The sequence below is a fragment of the Mobula hypostoma genome, chromosome 1 (assembly GCF_963921235.1).
Source record: "Mobula hypostoma chromosome 1, sMobHyp1.1, whole genome shotgun sequence".
NCBI classification, from domain to species: domain Eukaryota; kingdom Metazoa; phylum Chordata; class Chondrichthyes; order Myliobatiformes; family Myliobatidae; genus Mobula; species Mobula hypostoma.
This window is the reverse complement of record NC_086097.1, coordinates 21786332-21800829: the sequence shown is the minus strand read 5'-3', so window position 1 is coordinate 21800829 and position 14498 is coordinate 21786332. Positions and strand designations below refer to the sequence as shown.

The 14498-nt window shown below is 44.4% G+C and overlaps 1 protein-coding gene across 2 annotated transcripts in view; it reads right to left on the bottom strand.

Moving 5' to 3' along the window:
* adck1 (aarF domain containing kinase 1) overlaps positions 1–14498 on the bottom strand; it is a 751432-nt gene that overhangs the window by 220456 nt on the left and 516478 nt on the right. For both annotated transcript variants that reach the window (XM_063044551.1, XM_063044541.1), the window contains exon 8: positions 10697–10846. In XM_063044551.1, the coding sequence (XP_062900621.1) occupies positions 10697–10846 (150 nt within the window). The remainder of the gene's footprint in view (positions 1–10696; positions 10847–14498) is intronic.

Below are 14498 nucleotides of genomic sequence, written 5' to 3'. Positions count from 1 at the left end.
TCTATGGAAAAGAACTAGAAAGGAAGGGGGCAGAAGGCAGAATTAGAAGGTGGTGGGAGAGGGGAGGAAGTACAAGCTAGAAGGCGATAGGTATAGCCAGGTGAGTGGGGGAGGAGGTAAGAGGCAGAGAGATGATAGGTAGAAAAGGCAAAGGGTTGGAGAAGGAATCTGACAGGAGAGGAGAGTGGACCATGGGAGAAGGGGCACCAGGGGGCGTGATAGGCAGATGAGGAGAAGAGAGGAGCCCAGAGTGGAGAATAGAAGAAGAGGGAATGGGAGTGGGAAATTACCTCTCTTATGTTTATGATAGCTTCCTACTGTGGTCTTTAGATTCTACAACTCTGGGTGGAATCATTAGCCTCTCCCTGAAATATTTACTCACCCCTTCATGTTCCAGATGGAGCCAGGTTCACAGAGAAAATTTGACAATAATTCCCTGATCCCATCAAATAACCTCAGGGAATGCATGGCAGGTGTCAGATTCAGGCAGGCATCAAGGTCCATTCAAATAAACCTCGTCATTCCAAAAGTCAGGAAGACAGCAGGTATTTGTTGGGGAATTCCTGAAAATCCTAAGGCTTTCAGATCCCTCTGTGGAGACTGGAGATGATGCCTTTAACACAAGACAGATAACAAGCACCTTAAAACGAATCCATGCTTTTTATTGTCAGGAAAGCCAGTGAAGTTAAAAGCAATGAAAATAGAAGCTCGGATCAGGCTATGTTCACAAGCAGGGAGGTCAATTTAACACACGGTGTCATATGTCACTCAACCGTACTGTAACACAGTGGCTGAGTCAATGTGCAGTGACAGCTGAGCGGTAAACAATTCCATCGGCCAGAGGAGGTGAGCTGAGATGCTGAAGAGCTATTGAGGGAAACATTTCATAAACTGCACTCCCACTCAGACGTGTACAATGTCCGGAACACTGAGGAACCACAGCAACCTTTTCTGCTAAAATAAAGTTGTCCCAAGGTAATTGGCTTTTCAGAACAGTTTTTTTTGGGGAGGGGGCAGAGAGTCTGGTTCAATAATCATTTCTTCTCTCACATTTACTGTACAGTGTGCTTGTTTAACTTTTATTTTGAGATACAGCAGGGTAACACGCCTTTCTGGCACGATGAGTCTCAGCCTCCCAATTACACCCATGTGACCAATTGATCTACTAACCTGTACGTCTTTGGAACATGGGAGGAAACTGGAGCACCCAGAGGAAACCCATGCAGTCATAAGAAGAACATACAAATTCCTTGTAGACAGTGGCAGGAATTGATCCTGGCCTGTTTGCACTGAAGTAACATTCCGATAACCACTACGCCATGGTCCTCTCTGTTTCATGTTTGGTAGCAGGCATGAAAGAGCTATGTATAAATATGTTGGTTTCATTGGCCAGTGCTTGTGGTTCAAAGTTATTCGGCCATAAGACCATAAGCTCACCTCTGTCCCGGGATACTGACGGACTTTTACCGCTGTACCACTGAGAGCATACTCACCAACTGCATCTCAGTGTGGTATGGCAATTGTCCCATATCGGACCGTAAAGCACTCCAGCGTGTGGTGAAAACTGCCCAGCGGATTATCGGCACCCAATTGCCCACCATTGAGAACATCTATCATAATCATATGGGCAAGGCGAAAAGCATTATCAAAGATGCATCTCACCCCAACCATGGACTTTTTACTCTCCTCCCATCCGGTAGGTGCTACAAGAGCCTCCGCTCCCGCATCAGCAGGCACAGGAAGAGCTTCTTCCCTGAGGCTGTGGCCCTGCTGAACCTCTCATCACAGCGTTAAGCAGTATTGTACCCATATTGTACTGTCTCAGTACTTTTATATTTGTGTGCTGTAGCACTTACAAAATAACTGTGTATAAAAAGTAAATAACACTATTCTTTGCATTTCTGGTCAGATGCTAACTGCATTTCATTGGCTTTGTACTCAGCACAATGACAATAAAGTTGAATCTAATCATCTAATCTAATAAGACATACGAGCACAATTAGGTCTATAGGCCTATCAAGTCTGCTCTGCTATTTGATCATGGCTAATCCATTTCCCACTCAAATCCATTCTCCCGTCTTCTCCCCGTAACCTTTCATTCCCTGACGTATCAAGAATCTATCAACCTTCACCTTAAACACACCCAATGACCCAGTCTCCACAGCCACCTGTGGCAATGAATTCCACAGATTCACCACTTCTGGCTAAAGAAATTCCTCCTCATCTCCGTTCTAAAATGATGCCCCTCTATCCTGAGGTTGTGCCCTCTGGACCTAGACTCCCCTGCTATAAGAAACATCCTCTCCACATCCACTCTATCTAGGCCTTTCAACATTTGGTAGGTTTCAGTGAGATCCACCCCCACCCTCCCCATTCTTCTAAATTCCAGTGAGTAGAGGCCCAGAACTATCAGGCACTCCTTATATGATAATCCTTTCATTCCTGGAAACATTTTCATGAAATATATGATCTGTGGCTTACCTCTAGAAAGAGGCCACAGCCCACTGTTCCTCCAATGGCTTTAGCATTGTAAAAAATCAATCCCCTACAACATAGACATAGATATAGCAGACTCATACAGCATAGAAATGGGCCCTCCACATCAGCAGTACAGATGAAGGCTCATGGGGGGAAAAAAACATCAACTGATCATTTCTCTCCACACTTGCTAAGTTCTTCCAGCTTTGTGTGTGTTCCATTAGGTCACCAGGCCCATTAAATACCCATTTTACTCACATTACATTTCCCATCAGCAAAACCACTATTGGCAATTCACATGATCAATTCAGCTGCAGACCCGCACATTGCTGAGATGTAGGAAGTAACTGGAGCACTTGGGGGAAACTCATGTGATTACAGGGAGAAAGAGGAAACTCCACTTTCCACGGAGAAATAGGAAAATAGACTAGGTTTTACACACGAGGCAGCAAGGTATAGTGAAGGTTAGCGTAATGCTTTACTGTGCCAGCTGTGAGATCAAAGTTCAATTCCTACTACTGTCTGTAAGGCGTTTGTATGTTCTCATAAGACCATAAGACATAGAAGCTGAATCAGGCCATTCAGCCCATCAAGTCTGCTCTGCCATTTCATCATGGCTAATCCATTTCCCTCTCAACCCTGCCTTCTCTTCATAAACTTTTGCGCCCTGACTAATATAGAACCTATTAACCTCTACCTTAAATGCACCTAGTGATCTGGACTCCACAGCCACCTGTTGCAAGAATTCCATAGTCTCCCTACCACCCTCAGGCTAAATAAATTCCTCCTCATCTTTGTTCTAAATGTATGTCTCTCTGTTTTGAGGCTGTGCCCTCTGGTCCCAGAGCTGCATGGGTTAGAGATAGTAAATTGTAGGCATGCTGTCTTGACACCAAAAGCATGGCAACACTTGGAAGCTGCCCCAGCATATCCTTGGACTGTGTTGGTTATTGACACAAAGTGACGTATTTCACTGTCGGTTTCGATGTTTTGATGTATGTGACAAAAGGAGCTAATCTTCCCTTCACACTTCTGAGGGCAATGATTCCCTGGGCTCTGTTGGACAGTGTATTTTGTCTCTCTGTGATACAGGCTACTTCCTAGCTGATGCCAAAGTAGCATCTTAGAAAGAACAGGATCGAAGGTGAATCCCGGAGATACAAGACAGCAGATTTATTGGCTGCATCACCTTGCTCCCTGCAGCCTGTTGCATTTGTGCTGGTATGTATTTCAGTCTTTGCCCTCAAGGCAAATCATGGGACCATAGAGCACTACAGTACAGATCAGGCCCCTCGGCCCATCTAGTCCATACCACACCATTATTCCACCTTGTCCCATTGACCTGCACCTCAACCAAAACTCTCCATACCCCACCCATCCATGTACAAAGTTCTCTTAAATGCTGCAACTGAACCCCTATCCACCACTTCTACTGGCAGCTCATTCCACACTCACAGTATGTTTTCCTTCAGGCTTCCCTTAAATATTTCACCTTTGAACCTTAACCTATGGCCTCTAGTTCTAGGCTCATCCAACTTCAGTGCTGAAAACCTGCTTGCATTTCCTTTATCTATATCTCATAACTTTGTATATCACTATCAAAACTCCCCCCATTCTCCTACGCTTCAGGAAATAGTCCTCACCGATCCAACCTTTCCATATATTTCCCTATAATTTATGTAGGAGAGAGAAGGTTCCAGTGCAGTTTGTGCAGAGTTTGCATGTTCTTCCTGTGACTGCGTGGAACTACCCCAAGTGCTCCAATTTCCTCCTATGTGCTAGCTGGAAGGTAAATTTGCTAGATTACCCCAAGTATTGGTGGTTGACGTGGGAAGCAGTGGGGCAATAATGGGAAGGTGAGACAGAACAAGTTGCCTGCAAATAAGTGGGGGGATTATTTCTTAATCTGAAGACACAGGCCAACAAAACAATGCCACCCAATTACACCCATGTGAACAATAAACCCGTATGTCCTTGGAATGTGGGAAGAAACCAGAGCACATGATCACAGAGAGAACATACATGCCTTTGAGCGGTGGAATTAAGCGCGGATCGCTGGTGCTGTAATGGGTCTGATGGGATTGGTCTGAGAGCCAGCGTTGACTTAGCGCTCTGAATGGCCTCAACTAATGTTCATTGTAAGGAAGGTTTATAAAATTGTGAGGCGCACAGATGAATAGCTGATATGTTTCCCCAGCCCCCAAAATGTCTAATAATTAATTTGTATTTTTCTAAAGATACAGCACTGTAACTGGTCATTCCAGCCCTATGAGCCTATGCCATCCAATTGAACCCGAGTGAGCAATGAACTCACTAACCCATTCGCCTTCTGAATGTGAGGGAAATCTGGAGCACCTAGAGGAAACCCATGTGGGCATGCAGAGAATGTACAAAGTCCTTAGAGGCAGCAGCAGAAATGAACCCAGGTCACTAGCATTGTAATAGCATTACGCTAATCACTACACTATCATTCGGTCCCAATACTAGATAGAGGGCATGCACTTCAAGTTTAAAGAAGATCTGTGCAGCAAATTGAAAATCATGCAAACCTGGCGTACAGTACACCATTAGTCCTAACGAAGGGTCTCAGCCCAAAACGTTGACTCATTTGTCCTGTCTATAGATGCTGACTGACTTACTAAGTGCCTCCAGCATTTTGTGTGTGTGACTTTCAAGCCTCTGTCACACCAATCGCAAAAGCGGTGCAATGGAATAAAGTAGGTAAACAATCGATAGCATGGAGTGTGGGTTCTGTGTCACATTGGATAGTGTGTTGGAGTGTGGGTTCTGTGTCACACTGCATATTGTGTTGGAGTGTGGGTTCTGTGTCACACTGCATATTGTGTTGGAGTGTGGGTTCTGTGTCACATGGGATAATGTGTTGGAGTGTGGGTTCTGTGTCACATTGGACAGTGTGTTGGAGTGTGAATTCTGTGTCACATTGGATAGTGTGTTAGAGTGTGGGCTCTGTGTCACATTGGACAGTGTGTTGGAGTGTGGGCTCTGTGTCACATTGGACAGTGTGTTGGAGTGTGAATTCTGTGTCACATTGGATAGTGTGTTGGAGTGTGGGTTCTGTGTCACATTGGATAGTGTGTTGGAGTGTGGGTTCTGTGTCACATTGGACAGTGTGTTGGAGTGTGGGTTCTGTGTCACACTGGATATTGTGTTGGAGTGTGGGCTCTGTGTCACATGGGATATTGTGTTGGAGGGTGGGTTCTGTGTCACATTGGATAGTGTGTTGCATTGTGGGCCCTGTGTCACATTGGATAGTGTGTTGGTGTGTGGGTTCTGTCACATTAGACAGTGTGTTGGAGTGTGGGCTCTGTGTCACTGGATATTGTGTTGGAGGGTGGGCTCTGTGTCACATTGGATAGTGTGTTGGAGTGTGGGTTCTGTGTCACATTGGATAGTGTGTTGGGAGTGTGGGTTCTGTGTCACATTGGATAGTGTGTTGGAGGGTGGAGTCTATGTCACATGGGATATTGTGTTGGAGGGTGGGTTCTGTGTCACATTGGATAGTGTGTTGGGAGGGTGGGGTCTGTGTCACATTGGACAGTGTGTTGGAGTGTGAATTCTGTGTCACATTGGACAATGTGTTGGAGTGTGAATTCTGTGTCACCTGGGATAATGTGTTGGAGTGTGGGCTCTGTGTCACATTGGATAGTATGTCGGTGTGTGGGTTCTGTGTCACATTGGATAGTGTGTTGGAGTGTGGGCTCTGTGTCACATTGGACAGTGTGTTGGAGTGTGGGCTCTGTGTCACATTGGACAGTGTGTTGGAGTGTGGGTTCTGTGTCACACCAGATATTGTGTTGGAGGGTGGGCTCTGTGTCACATTGGAGAGGGTGTTGGATTGTGGGCTCTGTGTCACATTGGACAGTGTGTTGGAGTGTGGGTTCTGTGTCACATTGGATAGTGTGTTGGAGTGCGGGCTCTGTGTCACATTGGACAGTGTGTTGGAGGGTGGGTTCTGTGTCACATTGGATAGTGTGTTGGAGTGTGGGTTCTGTGTCACATTGGATAGTGTGTTGGGAGTGTGGGCTCTGTGTCACATTGGACAGTGTGTTGGAGTGTGGGCTCTGTGTTACATTGGATAGTGTGTTGGAGTGTGGGTTCTGTGTCACACCAGATATTGTGTTGGAGGGTGGGCTCTGTGTCACATTGGATAGGGTGTTGGATTGTAGGATCTGTGTCACATTGGACAGTGTGTTGGATTGTGGGCTCTGTGTCACATTGGACAGTGTGTTGGAGTGTGAATTCTGTGTCACATTGGATAATGTGTTGGAGGGTGGGTTCTGTGTCACATTGGATAGTGTGTTGGACTTCTACTGATGTTTGATGATGTAATTGAAAGGTGAGCAGATTTCAGGTTGAGCTGAGATTTATGGGAGAGATTCCTGGTAAAGAGGAAGCACCAAAATATGCAAACCGGTCGTGGGGTTGTGAGCTGGCCATTTTTTTAGCACCTCAGAGCATGGGCCTGTGCAGAGATAACTGCTGTCTAAAACAGCCTAGAACACAATAAATAGAAGTTACAAAAACAGAATCCATCAAACCTACTGTCTTTCCAATGTCCATAAATAGCTCGTCACAGTGGGCCTGTCAGAAACTGAAAAGACGATGAAAGCCCAACAACCAAGTGTTGATGGATCTACCGTGTTTCTCTTGTCACAGGACTAAAATGGTACTTTTTATATCTGTGGGATGAGCATCAGCCCCAGCAGTCAATGAAAACCTAAAGAGCTGCCAGATCTTTGACCTGAAACGTGAACTGTTTCTCTCTCCACAGGTACCACCTGACCTGCAGAGAATTCCTAGCATTTCCTGTTTTAATTAAAGATCTGTAGCTGCTGGAAATCTGAATTATAAACAGAAATTGGAGGCAGGTTAATTTTGCTACAGTAAGAAGCCCCAAGCAACTCAAATTTGAAGGTGAGTTGGGGAATCAAGGGTAGCTGTAGGTTCGAAAATGGCTAAAACCCATCCCCCTACCTCAGGCTATACTGTATTTTGTTTCTGTGTCTCAACATCCACTCGTATCATTATCACAAGCACAAGTGATTCTTCAGGTGCTGGAAACTGAGCAATGCACATAACGTGCTGAAGGAACCAGCATAATAGACAGCACCTGTGGTGCAGAATAAGCAGTCAACGTGATGAAGAGTCTCAGCCCGAAACATCGACAGTTTATTCCCCTCCATAGATGCTGCCTGACCTAATGAGTTCCTCCATTTTGTCTGCGCGTTGCACTTGCATCATTATGTTTATCTTTGCACAGGTGTACGCTTTGTGTCATTTAAGTATACACAACTTGTCATGTTTGTAATGTGCTGTACTGCTGATGTACAAAGGGAAATTTCATGGCATTTATACCACATGTTTACATGGCTATAAACTTTAATGTGATCCTGAAACATGGGGAGAGTAAAATCAGCTTGGTGTAGGATTGGTGTAAGCAGATTCTTGATTCTCAGCATGGAAACAGTGAGCTGAAGGGCCTCTGTCTGTTCTCAGTGTTTCCGAGATGCTGAAAATGCTCAGCAGGTCAGCCAGCATCCATGCAGAGAGACACAGCGTTTATGTTTCATCAGAGAAAGGAAGTTGCTGCTAAGATCTTGTTGCGAAGATCTTCACTTGGACATCATCCTGAGCAAACAATTCTGTTGCACTCCCCATGCCTTTGAATCCTCTGTAAAATTTTCCAAGTTATCAAGGTTTAGTTACAATTGTCAAAACCCGTCGAATATTTAAGGTCCTAGATAGAGTGGACATAGTGAGGATGTTTCCTGTAGTGGGGGTGGAACCTAGGACCAGAGGGCACAACCTCAGAATAGAGAGGTGTCCATTTAAACCCTCTCTAACAGCTCTACCAAACCTGTCCGCAAGCTTATTAATACCCCTTGAGTTCAGGTGAAACCCATCCTTTTCGTACAGAACATACCTTCCCCTGAAGAGATACCACTGATCGAGAATCTGAAACCGTGGGAGGCAACATACCATCTGTGTGTCTCTTTTATATCCAGAGAATCTCCTGTCTGTTCCTCTAACAATGGAATGGAATCCCCTATCACTACTGAACTCCTCTTCTCCGCCTGTCGCTTCTGAAACACAGAGCCAGACTCAGTGACGGAGACCTGACTGCTGTGGCTTTCCTCTGCTATTTCATCCACCCCCTACAAGTGTATCCAATGCGGTGGACCTGTTTTGAGGAGAACGGCCATAGTGGCTGCCTGCCTATCCCCTTTTCCCCCTCCAGACAGTCACCCAGTTACCGGCGTCCTGCATTTTGGGTATAACAAACCCTCTGTATGTCAGTCAATTAACCACCCCACCCCCTCCCCAGTCTCCCGAATGAGCAACAATTCATCCAGTTCCAGCTCCAGTTCCTTAATACAGTTTGAAAGAAGCTGAAGCTGAACTCAGTTACAAGTCAACTGCATTGGAGTGCGGAGTTACAGATGGGGCATGCTGGGCGCCGATAGCAAATTTCCCTTCCTGAACAACGTTAGATAGAGGTTTACCTTGATGTTCCATATGGTATGGTTCCAGGTAAAGTGAACACTTTCAGATCTGTGCTCCCAGCATGTAATTAATTAATTAGTTAATTAGGGAGGCACAGTAGTGTAATGGTTGGTGTAATGCTTTAACAGCTGTAATATCAGGGATCAATTCCCATCAACGTCTCTAAGGAGTCTGTACATCTCCTCCAGGTGCTCTGGTTTCCTTCACGTCACAAAGACATACGGGTTAGGTTATTAAGTTGTGGGCATGCTCTGTTGGAGCAAGAATCGTGGCAACACCTGCGGCCTGCCCCCTCAGACTGTGTTAGTTGTTGAGAGAAAATGCCATGTTTCTCTGTATGTTTTGAGGTTTCTTATCTTTTATCTTATAATTCAGACCTTACAGCCACTGCTCCTGTCTATGTCATGTTCTTCATAATACAGCAACGTATCCCCGGAGAGGCATGGGCTTAGAGCTGTGGACCCACACCTTGGGGACGATAGTAGGCTCCGTAATTCATTTTAGTCAGCACAGCCAAGATGGGCCCAACAGCCTCTTCAGTGTTGCAACTTTCTCTAATTCTGTAAAGCTGTGTGAAATCATTTCAGATGCCCAAAAGCTTGGTCATATTGATGGAAAAGAGAGAATTAAAGGAGTGGTGAGATTAAGAAGGGAATTGACGGGTTTAGGAATTTGTCAATTGAATGAGTGGCCTCAAATGAGCAGGACCAGAGATGCATGAATTCTGTGGTTCTACACTCAAATATAGAACCCAGAACAGTGAACATTACAGCAAGCACAGGCCCTTTGGTACATGGTGTAGTGCCAACCTTTTAAACTCCTCTAAGATCAATCTAACTTCCCTCCTGCAGAACCCTCCCTATTTCTATCATCCATATGCCCGTTTAATTAAGAGTTTCTTAAGTGCCCCTAACGTATCTGACTCCAACACCACCCCTGGCAGAGCGTTCCACGCACCCACCACTCTCTCTGTAAAGAACTTACCTCTGACATACACTGGAGTGCCAATCTTATTACAGCGCGGGACATTCTGAGGTTCAGAGTCCATTTCCAGCACTGTCCCTAAGGAGTCTGTACGTCCTCCCCGTGAAACGCACAGGTTTTCTCCAGGTGTGTCGATTTCCTCCCATAGTCCAAAGACATACCAGGTAAGTTAATTGGTCATTGTAAATTGTCCCGTGATTAGATTAGAGCTAATAGGGTTTGTCAGGGGTTACTGGGACGGCATGGCTTAAAGGGCCGGTAGAGCCTATACCGCGGTGTATCACAATTTTTTGAAAAAACTAATTAAAACAAACCCACCCCCCACATACTTTCAACCAACCAACTTAAAATTACACCCCTTGCATTAGCCATTTCTGCCCTAGGAAAAAAGACTCTGGCTATTCACTCTAACTATGTCTCATCGTCTTGTACAACACTATCAAGTCTCCTCTCATCCTCCTTCGCTCCAAAGAGTAAAGCCTTAGCTCACTCAGCCTATCTTCATAAGACATGCTCTTTAGTCCAGGCAGCATCCTGGTAAATCTCCTCTGTACCCTCTCAGAAATTTCCACATCCTTTCCACAATGAGGCAATCAGAACTGAATATAATATTCCAAATAAGATTGCAGGATTTGAGCCTGTGGCCTTCCGACTCTTGACCCATCTGTCTTGGTGCCATGGTTTTCAACAAAGTGATTTGAGAGCTTACCTGATATAGGCCATGGTCCAGCAACACAATTTCAGCCTTGTTGGTTTGAGGAGACTTTCTCACTAACACATTGCCTGGGTGTGGATCACAATGCACAAATCCATTTACAAAGATCATCTCACTGTAGAGCTTCCCCAGATATTGAGAGATCTGGAATAAAGAGTGAAATATTATTATTTTTGTTATTGTTTTTTAGTACTTTTATGTCCTGCCACAGCTCCTCCCTCATTTGATCAATGTGTTGACAAGTGTTTATCAGAATACATAAAAGTGGAAAATGCTGGAGATATTTAGTGTAGCACACAAAATGCTGGAGGAATTCAGCAGTTCAGGTAACATGTATGGAAAGGGCTAAACAGTTGTTGCTTTGGGCCGAGACCAATGTCCCTCTAAGGTGTACGTGTACACACACACACACACACACACACACACACCCACAACCCCCCCCCCCACCTTTTACTACTAGTGCACAAAATGTCACCCTCTACATCGTTGGTGTGTTAGGTATATTTCACGATCATACACAATCATATGTCCTTTTCCGGTTTCTGACGCAGACGTTGTTGACAATGTGAGTTCACGAAGATTTGTCTGCAGGTTTTAGAACCGACTTATTTACACTGTTTTTATTGAAGAAATTATTGATTCACTATGAAGAATTCCAAAGAAGCAAAGGGCGTGAAGCACAAAAAAAAATTCTAGTTCATTTGAAGCGGAATGGCTTAGAACAACTTCAGGTTTACTTCCACTTAAAAATTCAGAGAGTACCTGTTGTTGTCATTGGGTAAAAAATTGTATAGCACAAGATTTTTGTGCACATTGGTCATTACAAGTTAGAGGGTACATTGACCAAGACCCTTCATCAGGACATTTTGAATGCAATTTCAGAAGGCCATGGGTTCAAATCCTGCAAACACCTATGAGTGTAGAAACATAAGATTGCAGGCATTTCTGATCCTGTTCATTAGTGGCTGTGCGCTCAATTTCCTGTCATTGAAGGGCCAACACCCTTTATCATGAAACACACATCAAAGTTGCTGGTGAACGCAGCAAGCCAGGCAGCATCTCTAGGAAGAGGTAAGTTATGATGAAGGATCTCAGCCTGAAACATCCACTATCTATTCCTCTCCATAGATGCTGCCTGACCTGCTGAGATCCTCCAGCATTTTGTGTCACTCTGAATTTCCAGCATCTGAGGAATCCTGTGTTTACGATTTGCTGAAAACATTCAGTAGGCCAGCTAACAACTATGGAGAACAACTGTCATTGATAACACTTCTGCCATCACTTCCAAATGTTTAATCAAATTAGCCTCTTTCCCCTTCCCCCACCTTTTTATTCTGGCATTTCCCTCCTTCATTCTCAGTCCTGATGAAGGGTCTCGGCCTGAAACGTCAACTGTTTATTCATTTCCATAGATGCTGTCTGACCTGCTGAGTTCCTCAAAGCATTTTGTGTGTGTGTTGCATCAAATTATCAAATTTGTCAGACAGGGTCTCTCAAAGCCATGCTGACAATCCTTGGTTAACCAATGACTCTTCCCCACCTCCACCCCACCCTGCCATCTTTTAAATGCAGATGAATAAGGTAACAAGCTTTCCATAAAGTGTGACTTTTCACCTCTAAACCCCGTTGACAATCAGAATCAGGTTTATTATCACTGACGTAGGCGTAAAATTTGTTGTGTTGTGGCAGCAGCACAGAGCAATACGTAAAAAATTACCATCATTTATAATAGGAAATATTTTTAAATAAATTAATAAAAAGAGAGTAAAATAGTAGTGTTGAAGGGTTCATAGACCGTTCAGAAATCTGGTGGCAGAGGGGAAGAGCTGCTCCTAAAATGTTGAGGTTGCGTCTTCAGGCTCCTGTACCTCCTCTCTGATGGTAGTAATGAGAAGAGGGCATGTCCTAGGTGGTGGGAGTCTTTTATTTTTTTTTAATATAATTTTTATTGAGTTTTCGAAATGATTACATAGAATGATAATATCTACCCTCCCCCCTCCCCTTAACCCTTCCCCCTGATATATACACCTACCTGAAAAAAAAGAAAAGAAAAGAAGAAAGGAGAACTGCCTGGATATTGGAAAGTTTCCACATGCTCCATGGGATTCAAAATAAATTTAGTATATTTATTTATTACTTTCCCCAAGGGACCAACATCTTTATCATTGGAGCAACTAAATATGCCATCCTATCTTTTGTAAATATGGGCGCCAAATATTCAAAAATGTATCATATTTATCTCTTAAATTATAAGTAATTTTTTCGAGGGTGGGGGTCTTTTACGAAGGATGCCGCCTTCGTGAGGCAGCGCCCTCTGAAGATGCCCTCGATGGATAAGAGGCTAGTGCCCATGATGGAGCTGGCTGAGTTTACAACCTCTGCAGCTTTTTCCTGATGCTGGGCACTGGTGCCTCCACACCAGACAGTAATGCAGCCAGTCAGAATGCTCACCTTCAAACACCCCCTTCTCCCCACCAGTAATATTATTGTAACGAAAACCATTAACATCGGAGGGTTTAAGGATGCTGGGTGAAAAAATCCTGTCAATTTCTGTTTTAGTCCCTGTGATTATTATTTTTTTCTTCAGGTCGATGCCTACATTCTTAAAGTCTCTTGGACAATTCCACAGGGATTTGAAAATAATAACGAGTTTGCAAAGTGAGCCTCTTTGGAACAACAGCCTTTTGTTGACTTTGCCATTATCACTGCTATCACCACAAAGCACAATGTCAGCAGAAACAATAATTAAAAGGCAGCACTCCAATCGCACAGCCCCTGAACTCCAGGCAACATCAGAGCAGAGGCTCACTGATTGCCCGTATTCACAATCAGAACTCTCCACTCTTTGGGAGATCAGAAGAACGAGGGGGAATCTCGCTGAAGCTTATGAATATTGGAATGTCTAAATAGAGTGGATGTGGAGAGGGGATTTCCTGGAGTGGGGGAGCTAAGGGCCAGAGGGCACTGCTTCAGAATAGAAGGACATCCCTTTAGAACAGAAATGAGGAAGAATTTCTTCAACCGGAGGGTGATGAATTTGTGGAATTCATTGCCTCATATGGCTGTGTAGGCCAATTCGTTGGGTATATTTAAAGCAGAGGTTGATAGGTGCTTGATTAGTAATGGCGTCAAAGGTTATAGAGGAATAGGATTGAGAGGGACATTATATCAGCCATGCTTGAATGGTGAAGCAGACTCGATGAGTTGAATGGCTTAATTCTGCTCCTATGTCTTATGGTCTTATGGTCTTAGTGGGGCGTGGCAATGCGGACTTCTGATCCTCGGACTGACCTTAGACGTGCCTTTGAAGTTTTGGAAGGAAGCAGAGCAGGGAGAAGGTGAGGCCCATGGAGATTCCATTGTTATCAAAGCTTACTGCATCCTCTTGGGGTTATCTAAATAGCAGATCTTGCATTAAGACCATAAGATACAGGAGCAGAATAGGCCATTTGGCCCACTAAGTCTGCTCTGCCATTTCATCATGCGTGATCCAATTTTCCTCTTAACCCCAGTCTCCTGCCTTCTCACCAGAAGCCTTCATGCCCTGACCAATAAAGAATCTATCAACCTCTGCTTTAAATATACATAAAGACTTGACCTTCACAGCTGCCTATGGCAAAGAATTCCACAGATTCACCACTGTCTGGCTAAAATTCCTGATAATCTCCATTCTAAAAGGATGCCCCTCTATTCTGAGGCTGTATTCTCTGGTCTTGTACTCTCCCACCATAGGAAACATTCTCTCCACATCCATTCTATCAAGGCCTTTCACCATTCGATAGGTTTCACTGAGGTC